Here is a 24,497-nt window from a genome sequence, read left to right as displayed (position 1 = left end):
TTCATCCCAGGGAGAATTCAAGTCCCTGCTGTCCTGGGAAAAGGATTATCCTTTAGCTCGGGTCACAAGTAAACCCACAACTGGTTTTAAACTGGTCTTGGCTCATCAGAGACTGTCTCAGGCTTTGGAACTCAGCCAGTCAGAGGCAGACTTGTTGGACATCGACCCACACCTGCCTTCAAGACCCTATAGAAGATCAGCAATTTGTTTTGCTCAGTGAGGCTGTGCCTGACCAGCCAAACTTTCCCTTAATACATTTAGGTGTTTTGGTTTCAGATGTTGAGTGGCGTCTCTTCTATTGACACTGGCCATATTTCTTTTACATCTAAGTTTTAACAAATAAGTGCCCAGGATTAATACCCAGAATGGCAGATTTTTTTTTTTTAACTTGAACATTCTGAGTTATGTTTTCCAGCCCTTCTTTGCTCAGTGGTTATGTTTAGACAGAAACGGGGGCTGTGGTGGAGGGACATTGGAATCTTTCCTGTTCTTCCAGCTCCCTAAGATGTGCTCCCTGAGAATCAAGGCTCCTATAGCCTGCGTGGTTCCTCCTAAAAAGCAGATCTTTTTCCAGTTCTACTCATTAACCCAGGAATTTAGTGGGTAAGACCTGATTTTTGTCAATGTTCAAAACAAATCTCACACTACAAAATCCAGAGCCCAAACCAGCAGCGCTGACAGGTGTCGATGTGGGTCTGACAGGACAGGGGACAGGGAGAGACCGGTGCTTCTGGAGCTGGAGGCCGAGGGCCTGCTGAAGATGTTTAATGCCTGTGTATTTTCTTGACCCTGAAGTTACCTCTGAGGTTCCTGCTCAACCAAGTAGGCAGAAGGACTCAAGAAGGTATGGTCTTACTCCCACAGAGATCAGCAGTCTAGCCATCAGTGACACCATGCCCCAGAAACCGTAGGTCAATTTACTAGAGTCATGGAGCAAGTCAGAGTCAAGACGAGGCTCCAGGGCCTCCTAGGCACCACCCCCTCCCTCCCCCACCCCCTCTTGGTTTTTGCCACTGTCACAGAAAAGAAATTTGGTTTCACTACAAGCAACCCCTGAACTTACCTTTCAAGAGCTTTTCAGGTGGAAAGTAAATCAGTCAAGCTTTGAAAGAAGTTACATTCATAAACTTATATTTTTATTCTCTTTCTGTACATATTGGCAATGATAAAGCTTAAAGATGCATGTCCTATGAAATATGCAAAAACAAGGAATTTACATAAATAATTTATACTTCAGAAAATTAAAGTTGAAAAATATTTTCCACATCATTAGAGTTCACAGTATTTAAAGTAAATCAAGCTTTCCCCTTTAGATTTCAAACTATATTGTCTGAGCAGAGATGATAAAATCTAGTCAGGAATAAAACGATCAAGTTTCTGTTTTCATTCAGTGCACGAGTAGACCTACTTCGGTATCAGGCTGTTCCTGCGCTGAGGCTGCAGCGTTTCTTCCCGATCCTTCGCCTCCTGAGTGGCTGTGACCCCGCAGAGGTCACATGGCGTGGAATGGTTACAGCATCACCAAAACCACCCACACTGGACACATTCAACCAAGTGGTAATGTCTGCTGTTCCGATGCCTCATTTCCACATAATACTTTTTATAGCCCTGAAAATGGAAACCTTGGCATCTAAACACAGCCAAACATGTTAACACTAATACAAGGCACTGTGCTGTGGGTTTGGTTTATTTCTAGGAAAGATCATGTTTGCATAGATTGCTAGCTATTTAGTGTGCAATAAAATAGAGGGCCGGACCTGGCAGGCGTGGCCTGCGATGGATGAAGCCTTGTGATGCTCCTTTAGCCTAGGGGCAGCACCGTCCGTCTTAGCCCCAGCCTTTTGGGCAGATCCCTGAGGCCCCTACAGGAGAGTTTTTTGCTCAAAAAGCTGCAGGTCAAAGCGGACCCAGACCTCCCCAGTGGGGACCTCGTGCAGCAGGAGTCGGCGGGTTGTGGGGCCTTTGCTTTCCTGTTCTGTGCGAATTTTTGCCACTGGAACTTCAGTGCGACCCAGGAAATCTGGAGAATAGACATGTGAGAGTCAAAGCTACTTCTTTATAAGGAGGAGTGTCTGAAAACATAAGACTTTCAAATCCAGAACAGTTAATTTCCTTTGGTTAGTGGGTGTCTGATAACTACATGGACGCATGCCCAGGGAGAGGCCCGTGGGAGGGAAACTGCCTTCTTGGAATCCAAGTTCCTTCAGGCAGAGCATGTCTCGCCCATTCAGTAGGTGCTGGGAGCAATGTCTCTGTTGTGTACGTAGGGAGTGACTGGGGTCCATGACTGACACACGCCGGAGACCACCCTTTCCCCCTGAGAAGACCCCTGACCCACTTCCCACACGAGCTGCAGGTGCCCATGGGCCCGTGTCATTTCCCATAGGTATCACAGGGAAAAATAAAGCCAAGTACCCTGGATCTAGACCCTAAATTCCGGAGTATTCAAATTCCTCCCTGGTCGAGTTATACTTTACCATCTGGTGAAAACTGGTCTCTGTCAAACATGGTGAGACACAGCACATCTTGGTAAAGGTCCTTAATAAAGAACTGGCAGTTAAAGTTCCACTTGGGATTGAGTGTGTCCTGGAGGGTTCTGGTGGTATAGCTCTGGGAGCCCATGCTGATTTCACAGTATGGATTGCTCTTTCCTGAACAAAAACAAACCAAAGACACATGTGACATCTGTACGTAAAATAAATGACAACAGGACCTTCCTTGAGCAGAAGCAGGATCCAAATGGATGCTTCTCTGTAAACCACGACAGCAGGGGCACTGTCTGAGGGCCCAGATCTGCCTTGTGGGCTCCAGTGCCCCAAATGCTCCCCATGAGCCTGGACAAGTGTTTGCGCAATTTCTACTCAGAAGCACTGAAGAAAGGGGCACTGGTACTTACTGGGAAGAGACAGTGAGGATAATATTGGTACGATAACCATTTTAGTGGCACTAGAAACACTGCTTTTTAAAAAGCGTCCCATTATTCAATGTACAGAAGAGTCATCAGCAAAGAATAGGGCAGTTACCACATCTGTTGAATGAAAGAAGCATTTACCATTCGGTTTACAGGCTTTTAATTCTGTAGCTTCGATGACGTGCACCATCAGACGCCCAATGCCTGAAGTCTTTTGAGAGCGAGCTACAAAAGAAGACAAGTGACGTCAATTTCTTCTCTGAGATCGAAGGACGTGCACGGAATGCACGGAGGACACTGAGCTGTGAGTATAGTCTGTCCTTCTAACCAATCCTGACACTCCCCAGTGTCACCTGCCACTGCACTGGGCCTGGCAGACCAGCATCTGGCTGCTGTGTGCCTTTGCCCAGGCCATGGCACCCGCTGGAATACCTGTCCACCACCTCTGCTTGTCTGCATCCCACCCAGCCTTGAAGATGTGCATCCAATCTCACATGTCACTCTCCCCTCTCTGCCCCACTCTGCGCATCCATTATCCTCGACTTATGAGCGTCCTGCAGCCTGCTGGTTCTGAAATTCCGTGTCCTATCCATCTCCTCTGCCAGGAGAGGCCGCTGCAGAGTGCATATTGTTTATTCAGCCTTGTATTAATAAACACTCAATTGCCTAGCAAATGGTAATATTAATTAAAAAAAATACATTATATCCATTCAGCACTTAAAAGCAGCTAACATTTATTGGATACTTACTTTGTGTTAGGCATGTGCTAGACCTCTACAAAAATTTTATTATGTAAATTGTACAATTATGCTGTATGGTAGCTCTTTATAACTGCCATCTCCATATGTGGGAGAACTGAGGCTTAGAAAAGCCCATAACCTGCCCATGTCACAGAACCTAGGAGTGGCAAGGTAAAAAATTAACTAGCAGGTACCAAAGTCAATTTGCCACCCACATCATTCCAATTACATGTAAACACTTCAGCTTATAAAGCAGTTTCACTTAAGACCTTATTCTATTTGAGGATGGACTCAAAACTCTTTTCATATGGAGGGAAATGGGTCTGTGAACTCAGATTGGTAAATATGAAGTAGTTAAGCAGGTGTTGCCCTCAGGGGTTTAAAAAGGCTGCTTAGTGAGCTATTGATTTTTTAAAACTTAGGGCAAGTAGAACTTATGAGAAGCCCCCCAACCTTGTTTGTGCCAACCTCTCCAGTGCGGCACCTACACTCAGTTTCCCTTAAAGACAAATAAGTTCCCCTTATTCATCTTTGAAGGTCCGGTTAAGACTAGCATAGGGCTTGGCACAGAGTAAGTAATCAATAAATGTCTAAAGAACACATAGAAAATGCATAACAATATGTATAGATATTGATACTAAGCAAAACTAACAAAAACTCTTGATTTTTATCTTTACCAATTAAGAGATCATTATATGCTTTCCGAATCATTCAGTCGTTGATTTTTTTAATAGCAAGCTTTTGAAGTACCATTAAAACAAGATTCAATCAGCAAAAGCCAATTTACACATACCTTTCAGGAGTATATAACAAAATAAGGGAAACCTGAATAAAAAAACATACAAAGAGCTGCAGCTCTAGCAGCCAGGAACAGAAGAGGGAGGACCGAACAGGGAAGGCCTGGGGGTGGGGGTGGGGGGACAGGCAGGGGGGCTCAGAGGTGGTTTGTTCAATCAGGCAGTGGTACAGGCGAAGCAGAGAGAGGAAACGGGGCTGGGGAACAGATGACACTGGGGGTCGGCCCTGAGTCTGGGGTAAGAATTTGTTCTTAATTTGGGAGGCAATGGGGAAGATGCTTCAGCAAGGAGAGTCAGCCCTGTAAAAAGAATACTCCAGGAATGAAGGGGATGGTGATGGGGGCCTCATGCCTAAGTGGAGACTAGAGGGTCTGTGCCACTGGGAAAGGCCCAGGACACTGGAAGAGAATGGGGTAGGACCTGGCCTCTGACTAGAGAAGCAGGAGGGCTGAGGGCACGCTTCTGGTCTGGGTGGTGAGGACAGTACTGCCGTCCGCAGAGCTGCTCAGGAGATGCCATGGTGTGAAGCCTGGCTGGTGGCGGGGAGAAGTCAAAGTGTGTCTGGAGCGTGGGCTTGGGGAAGCAGCCCAGCATGATTTTCATGAAACTGAGGGAGGAGAGGGACAGGCAGGCTTGGGCTTGGGTGGAGCTCCAGGTACAAGGGGGAGGAGGAGCCTTGACTTCCTGCCATCGGGTGCAGGGGGCAAAGTGAGTCAAGCGGTGGGTCAGGTCACTGGTGTCGAGCGAGGGAGCCCTCTGAACAGAATGAGAACTGCAAGCGGGTGAAGGGCCGGTGATGAGGAGGAGGGCCTCGAGGTCCAGGACCTGGTGTCAAGGGAGGGAGGACGGATGGATGTGGAGGAGGGCTGGAGCAGAGGCCGGGGTGGGAGAGGAGGAGCAGAGCTGACGGGGAAACAGGCCAGAGAAGTGAAGTTGGGTGAAGCAAAACGGACCACGCAGAAGTGGGCTTGGTTGTGCAAAAGGACCCTCTTCCTTCACCACAGACTGAAGGGAGGTCCCGGGGCTGGCCTGGGTGACCCCGTCTGTGTAGTGGGCAGGGGGCTCGGGGAGGCCCCAAGGGCAGGAGCCACCAAGCAGGTCCTGCTGTCGGATCCCATAGCAAGTCTGCTCCTTTAGGCTGTCTCTGTGCAGTCCCACCCTGCAGGAGCAGCAGCTTGTGTCCAGAGAGTGGGACCCTCTCCCTCCCCCTCCCCTGGGAGCCCTGGCGGCTGCTTCCAGCTCTCTAGGGCACCACCAACTACCTTGATAAGCCTTCTCCCGTTTCTTCTTTTCCGTGTCAATGTACTGCTCAGATGCCGCCTTGATCTTCTGGACCCAAGCAGTCCTGGAGGAGAAGCAGAGCACAGCCATTGGGTGGCTTTTCCGAGTACCTCCCAGGTTCAGCCAGGAGCCCCAGAGCTCTGCACTTGTTCTTCACTCCTTTGTTAACCTTGGCTTTGACAAGTTTCCCATCATAGACCTAACATTAGTTTAACTGAAAGACTTGTTTGCTAACTGACTTTGAAGCTGAGAATTTCTAGAGTTACTCACGGTTTATAAGACACCAGGCACTTGCAAGATGCAGGCACACAGAAATAGAAGATGCAATTTGCCACATCAGTGGCAATTTGGCACGACAGAGCGACATTCTACCGTACAAAGAACACCAAGAACCACATGCACAGAGGGGAGGAGCATCCCCTGGTTTGCCATCACACAGGTGCTGAGCTATCCTGTAGAGGATGCAGGGCTGGCCAGGCAAAGAGCAGAAGGAAGACATTCTGGCTGGAGTACAGGTCCTGTGCAGTAGAGGGATGGGACTGAGGCTGAGACACACAAAGAGGTCCTCAGAAATCAGGTGAAGGAGCCCGGACTGCTGCAGAAGGGATTTAAGGAAGCAAGGTGCTGGCTCTCCCATTTTGGAAGATCCTAAGGAGAGACTGGAAGCAGGGACACATACAGAGGTGGTTGCAGTAACCCAGCATATCTAAATCAAGGCTGACCAGTGGGACCAGGGTGGAGGGCACTGGTTAGGAGAGCTCGAGGATACAGAATTAGTAGGACTGAGCACGGACTGGAGGTGCGTTTATGGAAGGGAGACGTCCAGGCTTCAAGGCAGGTCACACGTGGTCAAGACTGACCTCTCGTTAATGTTGTCTGTTCGGAGGGTGTAGACCCGGTCAATGTGAGAAATGTGGAAGACAGGCTCATCGCTGGAAGGGTCTGTGGGCAGTTTCACCAGGACTTCATTCAGGAAAATGGGCTGAAAGAGGGCCAAAACACAGAGTGTGAAATGTGCCAGAACCCTCCACCCACCTACAGCTAGGGAGAGTTCTGTCTGTCCTGAAGAGCCTTTTTGAGGAGGAGAGAAGGGTCTAGCTTCTTGAGTCTTTTACTTTTGTGGAAGAAAACATCTTGGGCAGATGAGATGTCACTGAACTGAGAACAGGAGCTCCCAGTGTCTATGACTGCTCATGTGACAGGGTGTCTCCTCCATGTACCTACACTTAGCACCTTGTCTCAGTTTTACAGAGAGACCTGCTGCTGAGTGTGGACAGAGGAGGGATCATATCACATCTGCCAGGGAGGAAGCCAGAATCCAAAGCTGGAATCCAGCTGTTAGAGGACAGTGAGGACCCAGCCACGCTGGGGCTTCTTCCCTGGGAAATGACAGAGGAGGAGTGACCCATCTGGAGACGGGCAAAGAGTGTCCCATGAGGACAGGAAAGGATCCTGGAAGGAGGTCCTCCAGGAGAAGGACACACCTTGTTATGCTCCTGATGCCACGGCCAGGAATGTGACACTTACCGTTTTATACATTTTGAATTGGGCATTGGACTTAGAGCTGAAAAGCTTCTCAGAACCTGAGGAAACAGCAAACTGCTTGACCATGTAGGTAAGAAGCAGAAAGTCATTGAAGAGGAATCCGTGTAGTTCCTTGTTGCTCTTGGTCTTGTATAGTTTCCCACTGTGCAGAAGCTTCCGGGGCCCCAGGCAGTTGGTGAGGGAGTTGAAAATAAGTTGCTTAAAAAGAAATTGTCACTTTGTGAGTCCCAGCGCAAACCATCCCAGAGCTCCATGAGAGGCCCGTGCCCTGGATCTGAGGGTGCACTGATTTTCCTTCAGAGTCCAAACTGACATGGGAAAGTGATGACTTCTACCCACAGAATATGGATTCTACTGGCTGAATTCAAAGAACTCAAAACAAAAATATCACATTTCCCTTCTAAGAAAGGAAAATGACAGCCCAAGAAGGGGCAGGACACTGAGTGCACATGGGGTTGGACTGAGGCATATCCTGTCCACACTAGGGGAAGGCTTGAACTGGGTTCCCCACCCAGAGCCTGCCTAGTGGCACCCAGCTCAACACCACAGGCCTCACCTCTGCAAGACCTTCACACTGAACGTGTGCCTGGATCCACTCGAGTCGGTCTGAGTTTTCTTTCTCCCGAACTCCTTCATTAACTTGGGAACAAAGCTCCTCTGCCCGCTCAAGAGCCAGCTTTAGGGAGGAATGGTCCACATGACTCTCCAGGGTGTTCTCCAGAATCTGGAAAAGAGCGGTTCCGTCATGTGGGAAGTAGAGTGTCTTCCACCCAGAAGTCCTACTGCCTGCTGTATGTGCTGGGCGCTGGGTATACGACAGTAAGACGATTGTTCGCCCTTAACAAGTGGATAGCCCCAGAGTTCTTGGGGAGCCAGGTTGACTCAGTGCCAATTGCTACGTGGATCAAGTGCCCTGAAACCTGTGGGTGGCCAGCGGCTCTGGCTTGGTCTTGGTACATGCGTTACCACACGTGGCTCCCTCCCTCCCCCCAGTCATTTAAGCCATTGCCTTTAGGGTGAACCCACCACATAACCTGGCTGCAGCTTTCATAAGTGTATTAACTTGCTGAATAGCAATGGCTTATAACATTTTTGGGGTCACTGATCTTTTTTATAAATCTGAAAAAAGCAATGAATCCTCTGCTATGGGAAAAACAGAATAAAATCATGTCATCAGCTTGTAGGAAAACATACTGTTGATTCTAAAGTGACTTCAAACTAATGTGACAAATGTAAAAGAATAGAGGCTGGCATACAACCGTGTCGTGTCTCTCTGGAAGTTAGCAGTCCCATCAGCAGATGGCTCCTGTCTGGACTCTGGCCACCTGGGGCCACCGTCTTTTGTTTACAACTCCAAAATGGGAAAAAGCCTGAAAGCCTAAAGCTTTTCTTCAATATTCATTTGGTGGCAAAACCTGACCTAAACTGAAGAGATGTATCTGTTTATTCTACTTAAAAGTAATTATTCATGTATTTCACTGTAGAAATATTACTGTGTTTGGCTATAGGTGATGCCCAGGCTTTGTTGGGGTATCATGTAATATGCCATTTTTGAATTAAATTCTGAATTCTGAAAATACATCTGCTTCAAAGTATTTCAGGTAAGGGACTGTGGGTTATTATGTATGAATGGGTCAGTTTTGTATCATAACAAACATAAGCTCTGTAACATAAGGTCCATAATGAGTTAACATGGCTTAGAGATCAATGGTCAAGGGATAATCAATACAAGTAACGGTCTTATATTATTTCTACTGCTTTTCTTTGTAAGATGATTAAAATTGTATCAGTGATAATTTGTGGAAAAATCCTTTGTAAAGTACACCTTCTCCTTAGAAGGCATATTGGCTCAAGAGGCCCACATCGCTTATGCTAAAAGATGGATGGTATCTTAGGACTGTTTAGTTAGCAAGTTGAAGTGGGGAACAGCAAGGGGATGGTGATGAGCTCAGGGTAGGACACAGTGAGCTGGGGACTCCTGAGACATCTAGGGAAAGGTGTTGAGCTGGTGGATGAATTTAGATCTCAGCAGAAAGACTGGAGCGGAAGGTTGTGCCAATAGTGGACTCCATATGGGCTCACGACAGGCTCCACAGATGCAGACCTACAGGGCACTTGCCCTGTTTAGAAAAACACATTCGTGACTTTGAGAGACCCAGGGGAGTTTCCTGGGGGGGGTGGGGGGGGGGGAAGAGGACAGGTTACCTAAGCGACACTGGATGGCTTTTCTTTGCCTAATCCAGATTGTATGTGCGTGTTCGTGTGCGTGCCCACATACATGGCGTCTGGGTGCATGCACACACGGTGCCTGGTCCATCACCCATGTGCCAGGGCCGGCTCCCTGACTACGGCCCCTGTGGACCTCAAGGGGTCTGGCTCCTCTGTCCCAGCTGGGGCACTCACACTTCTGATGAGCAGAGGGTAGCGGGTGATTCTCTGCATGGGCTTCAGCAGGAAGCTGGAAAGGGGCATTCCTTTACATCGAGGGTCAGATGCCAGCTTCTGCAAATAACAGACAGGCTCATGAGGAAATCAAAGCTTTAACGAGAACAAAAGAAACACCGACTGTACTCTTGACTTTGACCATCTTTTAGATTTCTAATTTCTTTTAAAAACTCAGGATTCAAAATAATATATATCAGATTAACAGCAGGGGTATCTCCCTTCAGTTGGTGAACCCAGCAGATGCTTTTCAGCTCTTTCTTTCTTACGTGGACTTGGCAGCCTGTGCCATCATGCCCTCCTTTGCTTCCAGAACAATTGATGGCTGTCTTCCCAGTCCACTCCTTCCCAATCCTCACTTCTTTCTTCTCTACCTGCTTTTAACTGTAGGTGCTGCCCAAAGACCCCCAGCAGTTGAGCCCCAGGGCACCACCCGGACCCTCCCTAGAGCTCCATACTGGCCGAGTTACTCTCCTTCCTACCTGGACCTCCTACAGGCACCTCAATACCTCAGTACACCCCAAAGTCTTCATCTTCCTTCATGAAAGCTTCTCTTCCACCTGCATCCCTGAGTTGGTAGCACCATTCTGCACCACCCACCTCCCTGCCACATACCTAGGTGTCACCTTCAACTCTGCCTTCTAAACGGCTCGTGATTTCCCCTGCCTCTGCCTGCCTGCTGTCCCTGCTTTATTAGAAACAATCACTACCATTTACTGAGCACCTATGATGTGCCAGGTAATGAATGCATTAGCCTTTGCTAAGTCCCTTCTGTTCTTTCTTCACTTGGCTAATTCATACTCATTTATGTAGACTCAGATTATGACTCCTCTTGGCCAGGCTCTCCCCCTTCCTTGACGCTTTCCCTCATGTTCAGTGACCTTTCTGGAGCCCCTGCAATCATCCGTGGCCACCTTTATCAGGACACCACATCTGGACTGGGGAAGACAGGTAGTGGTACCCCGTTTGAGGTGTCTCCATGATCTTGAAGACTGTTATCTCCAGGAGACAAAGGACCACATCTTATTTGCCTCTACTCCTTTTATTAACACAGTACTTGAATAGAGTAGCTAGTACTCTTGGATGACTTTTTTTTTTTTTGATGACCATTTTTAATAACTGAAAAGCACAGTTACTATAATTTACCTATTTGTTTCCCACTATGGGATATTAAAACTGCCCCCTCCTTTTGTTTTTGGATATATCTATATATGTTGCTACAGCAAGCATCTTCATGCTTTTTCTGTATTTTCTGAGACTTTTTATTTTTTTTTTTTTTTTAATTTTTTTTTTTCAACGTTTATTTATTTTTGGGACAGAGAGAGACAGAGCATGAACGGGGGAGGGGCAGAGAGAGAGGGAGACACAGAATCTGAAACAGGCTCCAGGCTCTGAGCCATCAGCCCAGAGCCTGACGCGGGGCTCGAACTCCCGGACCGCGAGATCGTGACCTGGCTGAAGTCGGACGCTTAACCGACTGCGCCACCCAGGCGCCCCCCTGAGACTTTTTAAAAAGTAACATTTAGCACACAGATTATTGCTAGATGTTGTTGTTAATGTAATCAACACAATGCCTTTTATTATTAAACTATAAACTTTTTATTTATTCTTTCTACTGTTATAGTTGTGATGGCACTGATACCTTATTTACATTCCTATTGTTATTACTATTTGGAAAATTAAAAAAAATTACTTAAAAGGTAAGTGTCCAATTTGTTTTTAAAGATTTTATTTTTGGGGCACCTGGGTGGCTCAGTAGGTTAAGCAGCCAACTTCAGCTCAGGTCATGATCTTGCAGTCCGTGGGGTCGAGGCCCACATCAGGCTCTGTGCTGACAGCTCAGAGCCTGGAGCTTGCTTCGGATTCTGTGTCTCCCTCTCTCTCTGCTGCTCCCCAACTCGTGCTCTGTCTCTCTCTCTCTCTCAAAAATAAACATTTTTTATAAGATGTTTATAAAATTAAAAAAAAATTTTTTTTAAAGATTTTATCTTTAAGTAATCTCTACACTCAACATGGGGCCTGAATTCACAACCCTGATTAAGAGTTGCATGTTCCACTGACTAAGCCAGCCAAGCTCCCCTAAACATCATATTTTTAATTCTACTATTATTATTTATTTATTCATTCATTCATTCATTCATTTTTATTTTAGAAAGAGAGAGAGAGATAGAGCATACAAGTAGGGGAGAGGGACAGAGGGAGAGAGAGAGAATCCTAAGCAGAGCCCCCCTGATGCAGGGCTCGATCCCACGAGCCTGTATCATGACCTAAGCTGAAATCAAGAGTCGGATGCTCAACCAACTGAGCCACCCAGATGCCCCTCTACTATTTTAAAACATTTGCATGCACTCACAATCCCACATTTATCTTATTCTGACCAGTGTTTGTGTCTGTGGTTTTGGTTCCCTTGTATGTTGTCTCTAGTTCACTTATTTTTTTCTTTGTTAAATGTCTATTTTGAGAGAGAGAGAGAGAAAACACATGTGGGTGAGAGGGGAAGGGGCAAAAAGAGAGGGAAAGAATCCCAGGCAGATTCCACACTGTCAGCACAGAACTCAACGTGGGGCTCAATCTCATGAACTGTGAGATCATGACCTGAGCCGAAGTCAAGAGTCAGATGCTTAACTGACTGAGCCACCCAGGCGCCCCTCTTCTAGTTCATTTCTAAGCAACCCTGTGCCACCCACCCTTATCACCAATTGAAGAGTCGGTCCTCAGTGCCTTACTTATATTGAATCATTTTTGCATCCCTAAGATCATCATAAGGAAGGTAAATATAATTAGCATTTATTGCTTATTATGTGCTGGTCTCTGTGCTAAAAAGTACTTTAAATTCTTTTTAAAAATGTTTTATTTTTGAGAGAGACAGAGAGTGCACACAGTGAGGGAGGGGCAGAGAGAAAGGGGGACAGAAAATCCAAAGCAGGCTCTGTAATGACAGCAACGAGCCTGATTCGGGGCTCAAACTGATGAACCGTGAGATCATGACCTGAGCCGAACCCAAGAGTTGGATGCTTAGCCGACTGAGACACCTAGCTGCCCCTCATTTTTGTAATTAAATACAAATATGAAAACAGGCCTTGGGGTCAGGAACTCTTTTGGTTTAAACAATGAATTAGGTGGATTTCTGTTTTTTTTCTATGATCTGTAATAGTTTGTATAGTATGGAATAATCTATTCCTTTATAGTTAGAAAGAATTCACCATCAAGTCCATCAAGTGCACCTAGCTCCTCTTTTGGGGGTAAGCTACTCAGTTTTATCCTTGGCTAATAGTATCTTCAGATTTTCTATTCTTACTGAAGCAGTTTTCAAATTGTAATAGAAAACTACAAATTTTGTCAATGTTTTGACATTTATTAGTACATATTTTTGGCTTACATACTCTTTTACTTTAAGAAATATTTTCATGTCTGTTCCTTTTACTTGTGTTTTTCTGTTTTTCTATTAGATTTACCACAGTTATATTTTATTCTTTTCAACATACCTGTTCTTAGATATTTTGATATCATTTGTGCTTTTATCTTTATTACTTACTCCATTTTCTTGTTGGAATTTTTATCCTCTGCCTAAACATCTTATATTTTATGCTTAATTATGTTTCCATTCTTTTTGGATAATGAAGACATTAAAATTATGCATTCTCCCTTAAGGCACTGTGGCTGTATAACAGATCCCGACAGGCACTATTTCAGAAACCAAAAAAAGAAGAAGATATGTAAAAAAGCTAGAAAACAGATTTTACTTTCATTTCCCTTGCCACCGTCACATGTGTAGTAATAGTTTCTGTTACCGAACGACGCCAGGGAGATGTTCTCACACATGACACTCTATGATAACAAGCAGCCATGCGAAGCGTGTGGCTGGATCACTCACAGGGTGTTGTTCATGCGTTATTACACTGTGTTCTCTGAGTGTCGTGCTAGCATTACTTTTCCTTACCAAGTGTTTGGTTTTAGTTTATAACCATGGCATCATGGAACCAATCATGTCCTCCTCCTCTCATTGGTTTCTGGATGCTGTGAGGACATCTCGGTGCACTTTGGAGCACAGGACAGGGTCCCACATGTGCGTTTATGAAGCTGCCCTAGTCCTCTCCTATCCTTTCGTCCCACTGTATTCGTCCACTTACATCATGTCATCTTGTCTTGCTGCATTTTATATATTTGAGTAGGCTATTTTATACCCTTGGTGGCATAAGATGGATATAGAATAAATACAATTTACAAAATTAATAAAGTGACATTCTGGAAAATTTTGGTGTATAAAATAGCTGATTTAAGTAAATAGGCTTAAATGACACTACTAATAGATGGGCAAAATTATGGCCCCAGTGCCAGGAAACACCAATTCAACACGGAAGGTAACACAAGCACTCAGAAAATTCTCTGCCGTATTGGTGTTTCCTTTGGAAACTGGTGGGATGCCCTTTCCCATGCAGAGTCCTGACTGCGCAGCTGCACATCTCTGTCTCCAGCTCGGAACGGGGCTGGCCTGCTCATGATTCCAGAACGGAGTTACCTTTAAAAATTCCTTGAAATCCGTGTCTTCATCGGTCTTCTGCTGTAACAGAGCTGCTCCATTAAGCTGACAGCTACAGAACCGGATATAAGCCTGCATGTGGGACAGCTCGGCTGCCAGGATGTCCCCAATCATCTGCACGGGCATCTTCTCTCCCCCGGTCTTCTTCCGTACCCGCAAGGCCCTGCAAACAACACACTCTCACTGTGAATGTGGTTGGTAAATAAAGGATGACTATCACGGGAACAATGGTAATGATCCCTAGTGAGTTACCGACAAACCTGGCACTGTGAGGGAAGAGTCAGGAGGAGGAGGCAGCTTGCGCCTATGTTCTGCTGGCAAGCCAACCTGGGCAAAATGTTGGCAAAGAAGAGTAAGAAAATGAAGTCTATACACTTGGGTGTTTCCAGGTCCTCGGAATTGTTTTGGATTCCTTCATTTCTTAGCAAAGTTCCTTTAGAAAAATTCTAACTTGTTCTCAGCTGAACCAAGAAGAAAGGAATTTTCTACACTCTGTAGGGAAAAAAGGGAGCAGGAGCCCAGTTGTGGAGGTGGAGGTGAGCACTGTCCCCAGGAGAGCTGCTGAGCTGGGTGCCTCCATGAGGGCGGAGACACAGGACAACCGGGACTGCTGATCCCGCCCGCCAAGGAGTCTGTCCTCACAGGCTTCAGGGATGGGAAATCACCCCAAGGGGACTTAGGAGAATGTCAGACCAGCCAGTAATGTCCAGGCCATGGGCTACAGCTTCTCTCCTACTCTACCTGGTACAGTCAAGTATATTTTGAAATCATATGTTAATATATTGTTTATATTATGATTTCATTTTTTCATTGTTTAATCAAAGTATTTTCTTTGTTATATTTCTCGACTTCAGAAATTATGTATTTTACAGTTACAGGGCATGTTGTAAAATGATAATAAAGTAAAAGCTTGAGGGAGAAGACAGTTCAAAGTAACTTTGCTAACTAAATAGCCCTGCAGGGAGTTACGTGTGAAAGTGTCAGTCCTGGGGGCTGGCAGGCCGGTGCGCACAACTCACTTGAGTAGCTTTGTGTTAGACATGATGAGTTCTTTCCAGTTTACAAAGATCAAGGCCATTTCTCCTTCACTGAGAAAGCCCGACTCCACCATCCGTTTCTGAAAAACCTAAATTCAAAACATAAAAGAAAAGTTATCTTAGGTGTGCATATACAGTGGTCTAAATCAAACAGTATCTTCACAGAGTGAAACTAATACAATCATGATGTTTTTATTTTTTCGATCATGATGTTTTAAAATAAGCCTACTTAGGATTGCTAAATTTTAAATTGTATAATTTCCCTACTGTAGAAAAACCTAAATTCGGGGCGCCTGGGTGGCTCGGTCGGTTGAGCGTCCGACTTCGGCTCAGGTCATGATCTCACGGTCTGTGAGTTCGAGCCCCGCGTCAGGCTCTGTGCTGACAGCTCAGAGCCTGGAGCCTGTTTCGGATTCTGTGTCTCCCTCTCTCTCTGCCCCTCCCCTGTTCATGCTCTGTCTCTCTCTGTCTCAAAAATAAATAAACATTAAAACAAATTTTTTAGAAAAACCTAAATTCAAAACCTAAAAGAAAGAAGTTGTCTTAGGTGTGCATATACAGTGGTCTAACTCAAACAGTATCTTCACAGAGTGAAACTAATATGATCATGATGTTTTTGTTTTTGTTTTTTTAAGATCATGATGTTTTTAAATAAGCCTACTTAGGATTGCTAAAATTTAAATTGCATAATTTCCCTACTGTTTGCTATTTGGGTTCTTATTAGGCTAATTCTTTCTTTCTGTCTGTCTGTCTGTCTGTCTCTCTCTCTCTCTCTTTCTGTAGGCTCCACCCCAAAGTGGGGCTTGAACTCACAACTCAGGAGCTGCATGTGCCACTGACTGACCCCAGGTGCCCCTTATTAGGGCTAATTCTAAGGACTGAGTCCAGTAGCCTCATCAATAAGAGGACAGGCTATCTATCTGCAAGAGAGATCAGGAAAGTTAAATACAACCATGTGCATAAAGCATCTACACCCTGTAAAAGCTGCAGAACTGAGGAAACTGTCACATGGGTGCCTCAGAGGTCGTGAAGCTGTGAGAAGTTCAGCAAAAGAAACAGTGACGACTTATACAATGCCTGAGACTGACCACCAAGCAGACATGGATTTCAGAGGCTGGCTGACTGAAGGGGCAGTGATAATGCCGTACATCTGCACTGTGGAACACTGAAGGATTTACAAAGTGCTGATACGTATATGTGTGCACATGCCTGTGTGTGCATGGGTCCTGAATGAACTTCACAGATGACACAGGTCAAGCTGAATCAGCTATGATTATTCCCAGGGCACTCAGGAATAAAGGCTGGGAGAGTGATCTGCTCAAGGTCACAAACCTAGAACACGGAGGAGCCAGAACCAAAACCCCAGTCTTTTTGATTAGAAATCCAGGTTTCCATAAAGAACTAGGATTCCTAGGGAATGACTTTAAAAGCCTTAAGGAAACTGTGAAGTTATCTGAGACAACCCTTCTTGTGTGTGATCTTTCCAAGATACACACAACAGGTCAGTCTATTAAAATCGTTCAGTGGCCTGTGATAAGATGCAGGCTCTTTCTTGAGGTTCACCAGGGCTGTGCGACCTGCCCCCTGCCCACCCTCCCAGCTTGGGCCTCAAGAACTTGACACTCCAGCCACCGCAACTGCTTGCAGGATCTTAATTCCCCAGCACAGGCCTTCCTGCTTCCATGTCCTCTTCTGGGCACAGAAAACTCATCCTTGTCCTTCTAGCCTTGCCAGAGACTAACTGGGAGGGTCCTTCCCGACTCTCCTTTGTGGCAGAGGGTGGTTATCCCTCTCCCGGCCCCCACCTCAGTGTTCTGCAGCTGTCTGTCTGTCTCTCCACATGACCGTGAACTCCTTGAGGGTAGGAGTTCTCTCTTCTCTCTCTTCTCCAGCACAGTGCTTTCTGCATACGGTAGGTTTTGAATTAATGTTTATTTACTGAGTTGAGTTGAACACAGATTCGAAGAATTCAGATAACAGTGCCATGAACTGGGCATCTCTAAATCTCTATAGTTCCAAAATCAGACTGAAGATGTCAGGACCCTCCCGTGGGAGCGAGCCCTGGAGAGGTGGTGGATCTGCTCTGAGGGGCTCCTGAAGGACAAGGAAGGCATCTGGTGGTCTCTTCTTTCATCCACTGCTGAATATATGTTACTTTTTTATTCATTCCATTTACCTGCTCAGGGAGATAAGCAGACGAGGAAGGCGGTTGGGACCTCTGGGAACCTCCGTGGGAATGGCAACGAGAACACCCAGCCTGGGAACAGTGCTTTTGCCCTAAATCCCTGACCCTGACATGACCTCTTGCCCCTCAGGCAAGGTAAGGTGGGCAGAGTGGGAATGACCAAGGCCCAAGTGGTTAAGTGACAAGTCTCAGTGGGGCAAGCATGTGGCCCCGGTCCCCTCTGTGCTGGGGTCAGAAAGGTACTTCCATACCCATTCAGCCTCTCGGGACTGGGATCTGACTAGCAGCAGGGCTGATACTCGTAGGGGTTAGTAATAAAGACGGGCTTTTCTTCTAGGCCGTCTTTCCTGGCCAGAGAAGCGGGGAGATAAACATACATAGTTCATTTAGTACTGACGGGAAGGCCTGCAAAGGGCCAGGTGAAGTTTTGGGGATGCAGGATGTGGGGTACACGCCCCTGCTGTCAGGAGCTCAGAGCCTTGCGGGGGACTTCTCAACTGAGAGAAGTTAGCAACTGAGACGTGCGGTGCAAGCGTCCACGTGAGAACACGTATGTGGGTCTGCAGGTCCCCGCTGGCGTGTCGGGTGGAAACGAATCAGGGGAAGGCCTTGCTGGGGTGCAGATGCAGAAGGATGCTCCGTGCCACTAGCGAGGTCACGGCCAGGCATAACGGTGCACCTGCTGGGCCTGTGTGGGGACACGTGCTGTCTTCAGGTGCCTTGTTTATTTACTGGGTTTCTCATCTGAGGGCCCTGACACACTGAGTGGGAACTAAGTGCCATGGAAACAAGAGTATAAGTATACAGTCTCACTATGTGTACTCAAACACAAATCCTTTCAGAGTGCTACTCCAACACCTGTTACTGGCCTACAGGTCACTGGCAACATTAACGGGCACAAACAGTAAGGACATCACAACTGGGAAATATTTTACCACGTGGTCCTTTCGGTTTTCCAAAGCGATACAAACGTTAGATGAACACTGCCACTGTTTCACAGTCCCTTTGGAAACATCAAAGTCTATGAACACGTCAGGTGTCAGAAGAGCAGAGCAAACAGGCAAAAACGTGAGGGAGATGAAGTTTGCTTCAGTGCCTTCCGACCGGCTCTACCCTCGTCCTTCCCCTTCCTCGATGGGGCCTCTCCCAACATGCAGCTGAGGCGTCTCTTGTTCTCTCCACCCTGAATGGCCTCGTCTGGGGGAAGGAGTGCACTTGGGCTCTTCGGGCACCCTCCCAGAGCCACAAAGCGTTCTGAGGGTGTGAGAGCTCCTGTCACTACTCGCTACTCTACTCGTGAATTCCCACATCAAAGGTGATGCCTGACTCTGAGGCCAAGGCCCGCCCCCCTCCGCGGGCACAGCCCTCACCTCCACGACGAGCTGAAGGTCGTCCACGTACCGCTCTTCGGTCTGAATCAGCTCGTGAATATAGCCCTGCCTCTTCCTCTCAACTGGCTGCATGGTGTCCAGGCTTTGGAGATCAGCACACCCTACGGAAAGACAGGGTAGAGTTTCAAAACAGTATCTGAGTCTTCTTGGTAGGGAACAGACATTTACCAGATGTGCTGGGTTTGCAAATGGTGCCTCGAAAAAGCCACGCACGGCTTTTCCAACTCGTGCAGAGCCGCGCACCTGCGGAAAGCCGGCCTGACCACCTGCCGCTCAACCAGAGCAGCAAATCGGCACCGCCTGTAACATCTCAACGTGGTCCTGACTTCTTTCCCAAATGAATGACCGATTTAGGACTTTTTAGAAATGGCCTCAGAGAGTTCAGAACTGCGATGAACTTGTGAACATCTATGCGGTCCTCATCACCTCAGGCCATTTTCAAAGATATTGAAATGATTCAATGAATCATATGCTTAAGACCAGCGTTTTCCAAATTGCAGGCTATGAACTATCGGTGGGTCCTGATGTTCATTTCGTTTTTAAAAGTGTGGGTCAGGCCTAGCATTGAGACAAACACACAAATAAACACAAATTACCTTGTGCACAGCTCTCATAAGCACTGAAAGTGAACACTTTTAGTTAGGCATGAATGTGGGGATGCAGAATATATTTCCCACTGTGAGCTACTGTTAGAAAAACGAGACACATTTGTTTTCTCAAAATGCAGCGTTAAGGTTAGGAAACCTGAAATTCCCAGGACCCAGCAGTTCCCAACAAGACCGCTGCCTTAACTCACCAGAACAGAGAAGTGGTTTTGGGACACCACAGACGTTAAGTGAGACTTTGAGGGAAGTCCCTAGCAACCTTGCATCAGGGTGGGCGGCACTGCATTCACTTCGGGTCAATTTACAGGCACATGGGAGCCGAACTGAATGTCAGGACTGCGAAGTAACATAATTTCAGAATCGCTTCGTAAGAAGCTGAGGGCTTGCTTCTTTGCACAGCGGGAGGGGAAATATCTCAGGTAGCCCCTCCTCCGGCAAAAAGAAAAAGCAGGTAGGCACCTAGCAAGCTACAAATGAGGGAGAGAGAAAGCCCAGCGAGGCGCGGATGACCCTGAGGCAGCAGGTGTCAGGTGAACCTGGCCCCAGCCTTCGTAGGCGGGGCAGGGTCGGCACAGACACAGAGGCACCTCGCTGGCAACACAGAAACAAAGCCACAGAGGCGGAGAATGCAAGGAGCAGACTGGGTATTTCAAGGGGGTTTACCTTTGAATTTGTTTTTTCATTTTTTTTAATGTTTATTTATTTTTGAGAGAGAAAAAGAGAGAGAGAGAGAGAGAGAGAGAGAGAGAGGCAAAGAATGTGAGTGGGGAGGGCAGAGAGGGAGACAGAGGATCCGAAGCAGCCTCGGAGCTCAAACCCGTGAGCCGAAGATGGTAACCTGAGCCGAAGTCGGACGCTCAACCGACTGAGCCACCCAGGCGCCCCCCCCTCTGCTTACCTTTGAGTTTTTATGTGTTTTGTATAGATTTGGACTAAGAGTTCTCATGAAGACGACTGGTCTATTTTCTGTGCATGTTGCCAACAGCTTAAAAAAATTATTCTCACAGTAAAACAAAAATAGAATAAGGCAAGAAGACGTTATGGTGCCTCTGTCATGTTCAAAATTATCGAGCTTTTCTGGGGATTGTATTTTATTCTGTTCTGCGGGAGAGCACTGCAGGAAAGCTAAGTGTTCTGAGCCCAGGCGGCTAATATAGACACCTGTCTGACTAGGTTGTGTGTAGCCAGGAGGCTGGAGGCAATGGCTGGGCACCTAGTGGCAAGTGGCTCTCATGATGTGAGCCGGGGTCACCAGGCAGAGGAACGAGCGGACTCTGATGGAAGCCATCGGCGCAGTTTCTAAGGTTACCCCACCCTCTCACTAGGCACTAGGGTTCTACAAATTCCAGTCACTGACATTCTGCCACATCCACATTCTGTCTCTACTTTTATGTCATACTTTTTAATAAATTTACTCATGTTTGAGTTACATATTTGGGCAACCATGGGTTTTATGTACTGGTTACGTGTCTTCTAATACTCACTAAAATAAATATAACCATTAGAAAAAAATAAGTCTCCGAAGGTACTATTTTGTGTGCCATCACGTAGTATATCACAGGGATAGGTCCATCGCACTTGGGGAAACACTGATTTACATTAAAACCCACAAGCATCGGCCTCTCTAACTGTTCTGTACCTCGGAATAATAGGAAAAGTCCCAGATATTTTATCATTTCTAAGGTGAGAACATGCATGACATTAGCTCCATCAGGGTGGATGTGAGGACAATCCTTATACTCCACCTCTGACCGACCCCTTTGCATTTCATTACAGTGGTTCTTAAACTTCTGTTCTCTTCAAATTTTCAACGTGACCCTGATTCTCACTTTCAGATGTTCTTACCTCTTATGTCAGGGAAAAGAAAGAAAGGTGGTGGCCCTTTTACTTCCTGCCTTTCATCTCCCTGCTCACTCATCCCTGGACTTCCTTCCTGTGTCAGGGGATGAGGAAATCCTGTTTCTTCCTGAAGCCAGCATCCTTAACTGACCCTTTCCTTTTGACCCCTTGCCATCCTCCCCACACTGTACAACATGGTAGCCATTAGCAACACGTGGCTATTGAGCATTTGAACTGTGGTGGCCGCTCCAAACAGAGAAGTGCTCTAAGTGTAAACTACGCACCAGATCTCAAAGACCTAATATAAAAAAACCCAGAATGTAAAATAATGCACTAAAAATTCTTACGTTGATTACATATTAAATGGTAGTATTTTGCATAACGCTGAGCTGACCCAAAGAATTATTCAAGTTTTAATTTCATGTTTTACTTTTTAAAATGTAGCCTTTGGGAAATCTTAGATTCCATCTGGGCTGCATTTGGGACTTTCATTCCATTTCTATTGAACAGCTCAAGCCAGCCACTGATTTTTTATTACGTTCCTTCCCGAACAATGTTTTAGTGGCTTCTGCTATTTGCAGAATGAAGTCCTAGCTCAGCAGCACAGGGCTCCAGAGTCTCCATAATCCACCCACGGCCTCCATTTGCAGCCTCACCTCTGACCATGCAGCCCACCTTTCGGCCACCCTGGCCCGGGTTCAGTCCTCAAGAGGTGCTGGACACGCTGTGCACACTGTCCGTGGCCTGGTTCTCCACACACAGCCATCTTACCCTTTGAGGTGCAGCTCACGCGATCCTACTTGGGGGAAACCTTCCTATGCCCTGTCCCACTTACCCCCAGACCGCCTCTCTTTTGTGTTTCCGGGGTAGTCTGCGTCTGTATTTAACACTTCCCACGAGGTCACCTGCATCGTAGTTCATCTGTGTAGTGTTAATATGGCTGTCGCTCCCACTGGAGGTCAGCGGCTGTGTCTCACACAGTTCTACATCAGACTCAGCACAGTGTTTTGACCACGGGAGCCAGGAAATATTTGCCAAATGGTGGACTACTGGGTTGGTCCCAGACCTGTTTGTCACCTTTCCTCTGCTCGGGACTGCAGGGAGGTCAACCCCACAGCCTGCTTATGTAAGCTCCTACTTCACTTGGCCTCTGCCCACGTTTGGCCGATGAGAGGAGGCTCTGGCAGGAGCCTGAAGACTACAGGGAAAACGGGGAAAACACTCCTTCTGCCAGAAAAGAGAGGACAGGAGACCTTTTAGTCTCCGCTGGGCAGAGAACATTAGAATTGCTGGGCTCGCGTCTCATAAATTTGGAGTTCAAGGATTCTACAACTGATGGATTACCAGAAAAGTTGGTCCCTGGTTGGTGATACCCTTAGGGTGCTTGGCCAAAGAAAATGTACAACTGTCCAGAGGGTCTCCCTCACAACCTTGGTGCCACAGGATTTCCACGTAAAAGCCAAGTGTCACTAAAGATGAGCTCAACATAAAAAATTACAAGAAATAGGGAATGATCCACCATAAATAAAAAATGATGATTAGAAAGGACCCCAAGAGGGGCACCTGGTTGGCTCGCTTGGCAGAGCATGTGACTTTTGATCTCAGGGTTGTGAGTTTGAGCCCCACATTGGATATAGAGATGACTTAATATCTTGAAAAAAACAAACAAAACAAAACAAAAAAAACAACAACCCAAGAACATAAGGTAACAGAACAAAATCTAAAAAAAAAAGTAAAAATATGTCTATTTAAAAAATAACTCAAGACATATGAAGGGTTGAAACCACAGAGTCTATAAAAAAGAACAGGCAGATTTGAAAAAGAAACTAGGGGCGCCTGGGTGGCTTGGTTGGTTGAGCGTCCGACTTCGGCTCAGGTCATGATCTCACAGTCCGTGAGTTTGAGCCCCACGTCGGGCTCTGTGCTAGCAGCTCAGAGCCTGGAGCCTGTTTTGCATTCTGTGTCTCCCTCTCTCTCTGCTCCTCCCCTGTTCATGCTCTGTCTCTCTCTGTCTCAAAAATAAATAAACGTTAAAAAAAAATTTGAAAAAGAAACTAATAAAAATGGCAAATCTTATGGAAATAATAACACATAGCTGTTCAAACATATCTGAGGAAAGGATTAGTAAATCTGAAGACAGATGTAGAAATTAATGCAGCCTACGGGCGCCTGGGTGGCTCAGTCGGTTAAGCATCTGACTTCGGCTCAGGTCATGATCTTGCCGTTTGTGGATTCGAGCCCCGTGCCGGGCTCTGTGCTGACAGCTCAGAGCCTGGAGCCTGCTTCAGATTCTGTGTCTCCCTCTCTCTCTACTCCTCCCCCACTCACACTCTGTCTCTCTCTTAAAAAAAAAAAAAAAAAAGAATGCAGCTTAGAAAGACAAAAAGATGGAAAACATAAAATGGAGATTAGGAGAATAGAGGACAGAATGACAATGTCCAACATACATCTAATGGGAGTCCAGGAGGGGAGAACAGAAAAAATGAAGAGAAGTAATATAGAGATTATAATGATTGAGATTTCCTAGAACTGATGAAAGATAGACCTCCACATACTCAGAAGGAAAAATGACTCCTGATTAGGGAAAAAAATAAAAATAAATCCATACCTAAACTGCAAAACACCAAGGAGAAAAAAAAAATGATTAGAACAGTTAGAAAGAGGGGTGCCTGGGTAGCTCAGTCAGTTAAGTGTCCAACTCTTTTTTTTTTTTTTTTCAACGTTTATTTATTTTTGGGACAGAGAGAGGCAGAGCATGAACGGGGGAGGGGCAGAGAGAGAGGAAGACACAGAATCAGAAACAGGCTCCAGGCTCCGAGCCATCAGCCCAGAGCCTGACGCGGGGCTCGAACTCACAGACCGTGAGATCGTGACCTGGCTGAAGTCGGACGCTTAACCGACTGCACCACCAGGCGCCCCTAAGTGTCCAACTCTTGATTGGGCTCAGGTCATGATCTCAAGGTTCTGTGGGATCGAGCCCTGTGTCAGGTTTTGTGCTGGCAGCATGGAGCCTGCTTGGGATTCTCTCTTTCCTTCTCTCTCTGACTTGCTTGCCTGCACTCTCTCTCTTCCAAAATAAATAAATTAAAATTAAAAAAAAAAAAAGAGAAATAAAAAGCAGAATAACTACACAGGAAGGGCAATCAGACTGACTGTACACATCTCCACACAACAACAGGGGGTA

The 24,497-nt window shown here is 46.4% G+C and overlaps 1 protein-coding gene across 16 annotated transcripts in view; it reads right to left on the bottom strand.

Annotated features, from left to right (window-relative positions):
- Window positions 1–1,114: 1,114 nt before the first annotated feature.
- ITSN2 (intersectin 2) overlaps window positions 1,115–24,497 on the bottom strand; it is a 147,528-nt gene continuing 124,145 nt past the window's right edge. For 14 of the 16 annotated variants that reach the window (XM_043604421.1, XM_043604415.1, XM_043604413.1 and 11 more), the window contains 11 exons: window positions 18,849–18,970; window positions 15,276–15,382; window positions 14,236–14,419; window positions 9,678–9,776; window positions 7,831–7,998; window positions 7,257–7,472; window positions 6,590–6,711; window positions 5,711–5,793; window positions 3,053–3,136; window positions 2,478–2,651; window positions 1,115–2,020 (listed from right to left, as the gene is read on the bottom strand). In XM_043604421.1, coding sequence (XP_043460356.1) covers window positions 1,863–2,020; window positions 2,478–2,651; window positions 3,053–3,136; window positions 5,711–5,793; window positions 6,590–6,711; window positions 7,257–7,472; window positions 7,831–7,998; window positions 9,678–9,776; window positions 14,236–14,419; window positions 15,276–15,382; window positions 18,849–18,970 — 1,517 coding nt within the window. In that variant the 3' untranslated portion in view covers window positions 1,115–1,862. The remainder of the gene's footprint in view (window positions 2,021–2,477; window positions 2,652–3,052; window positions 3,137–5,710; window positions 5,794–6,589; window positions 6,712–7,256; window positions 7,473–7,830; window positions 7,999–9,677; window positions 9,777–14,235; window positions 14,420–15,275; window positions 15,383–18,848; window positions 18,971–24,497) is intronic. The other 2 variants (XR_006301097.1, XM_043604419.1) reach the window with 2 other exon arrangements.

Source organism: Prionailurus bengalensis, chromosome A3 (genome assembly GCF_016509475.1).
Source record: "Prionailurus bengalensis isolate Pbe53 chromosome A3, Fcat_Pben_1.1_paternal_pri, whole genome shotgun sequence".
NCBI classification, from domain to species: domain Eukaryota; kingdom Metazoa; phylum Chordata; class Mammalia; order Carnivora; family Felidae; genus Prionailurus; species Prionailurus bengalensis.
Note: the sequence above shows the minus strand (reverse complement) of the source record. Positions and strands in the feature narration are given on the sequence as shown.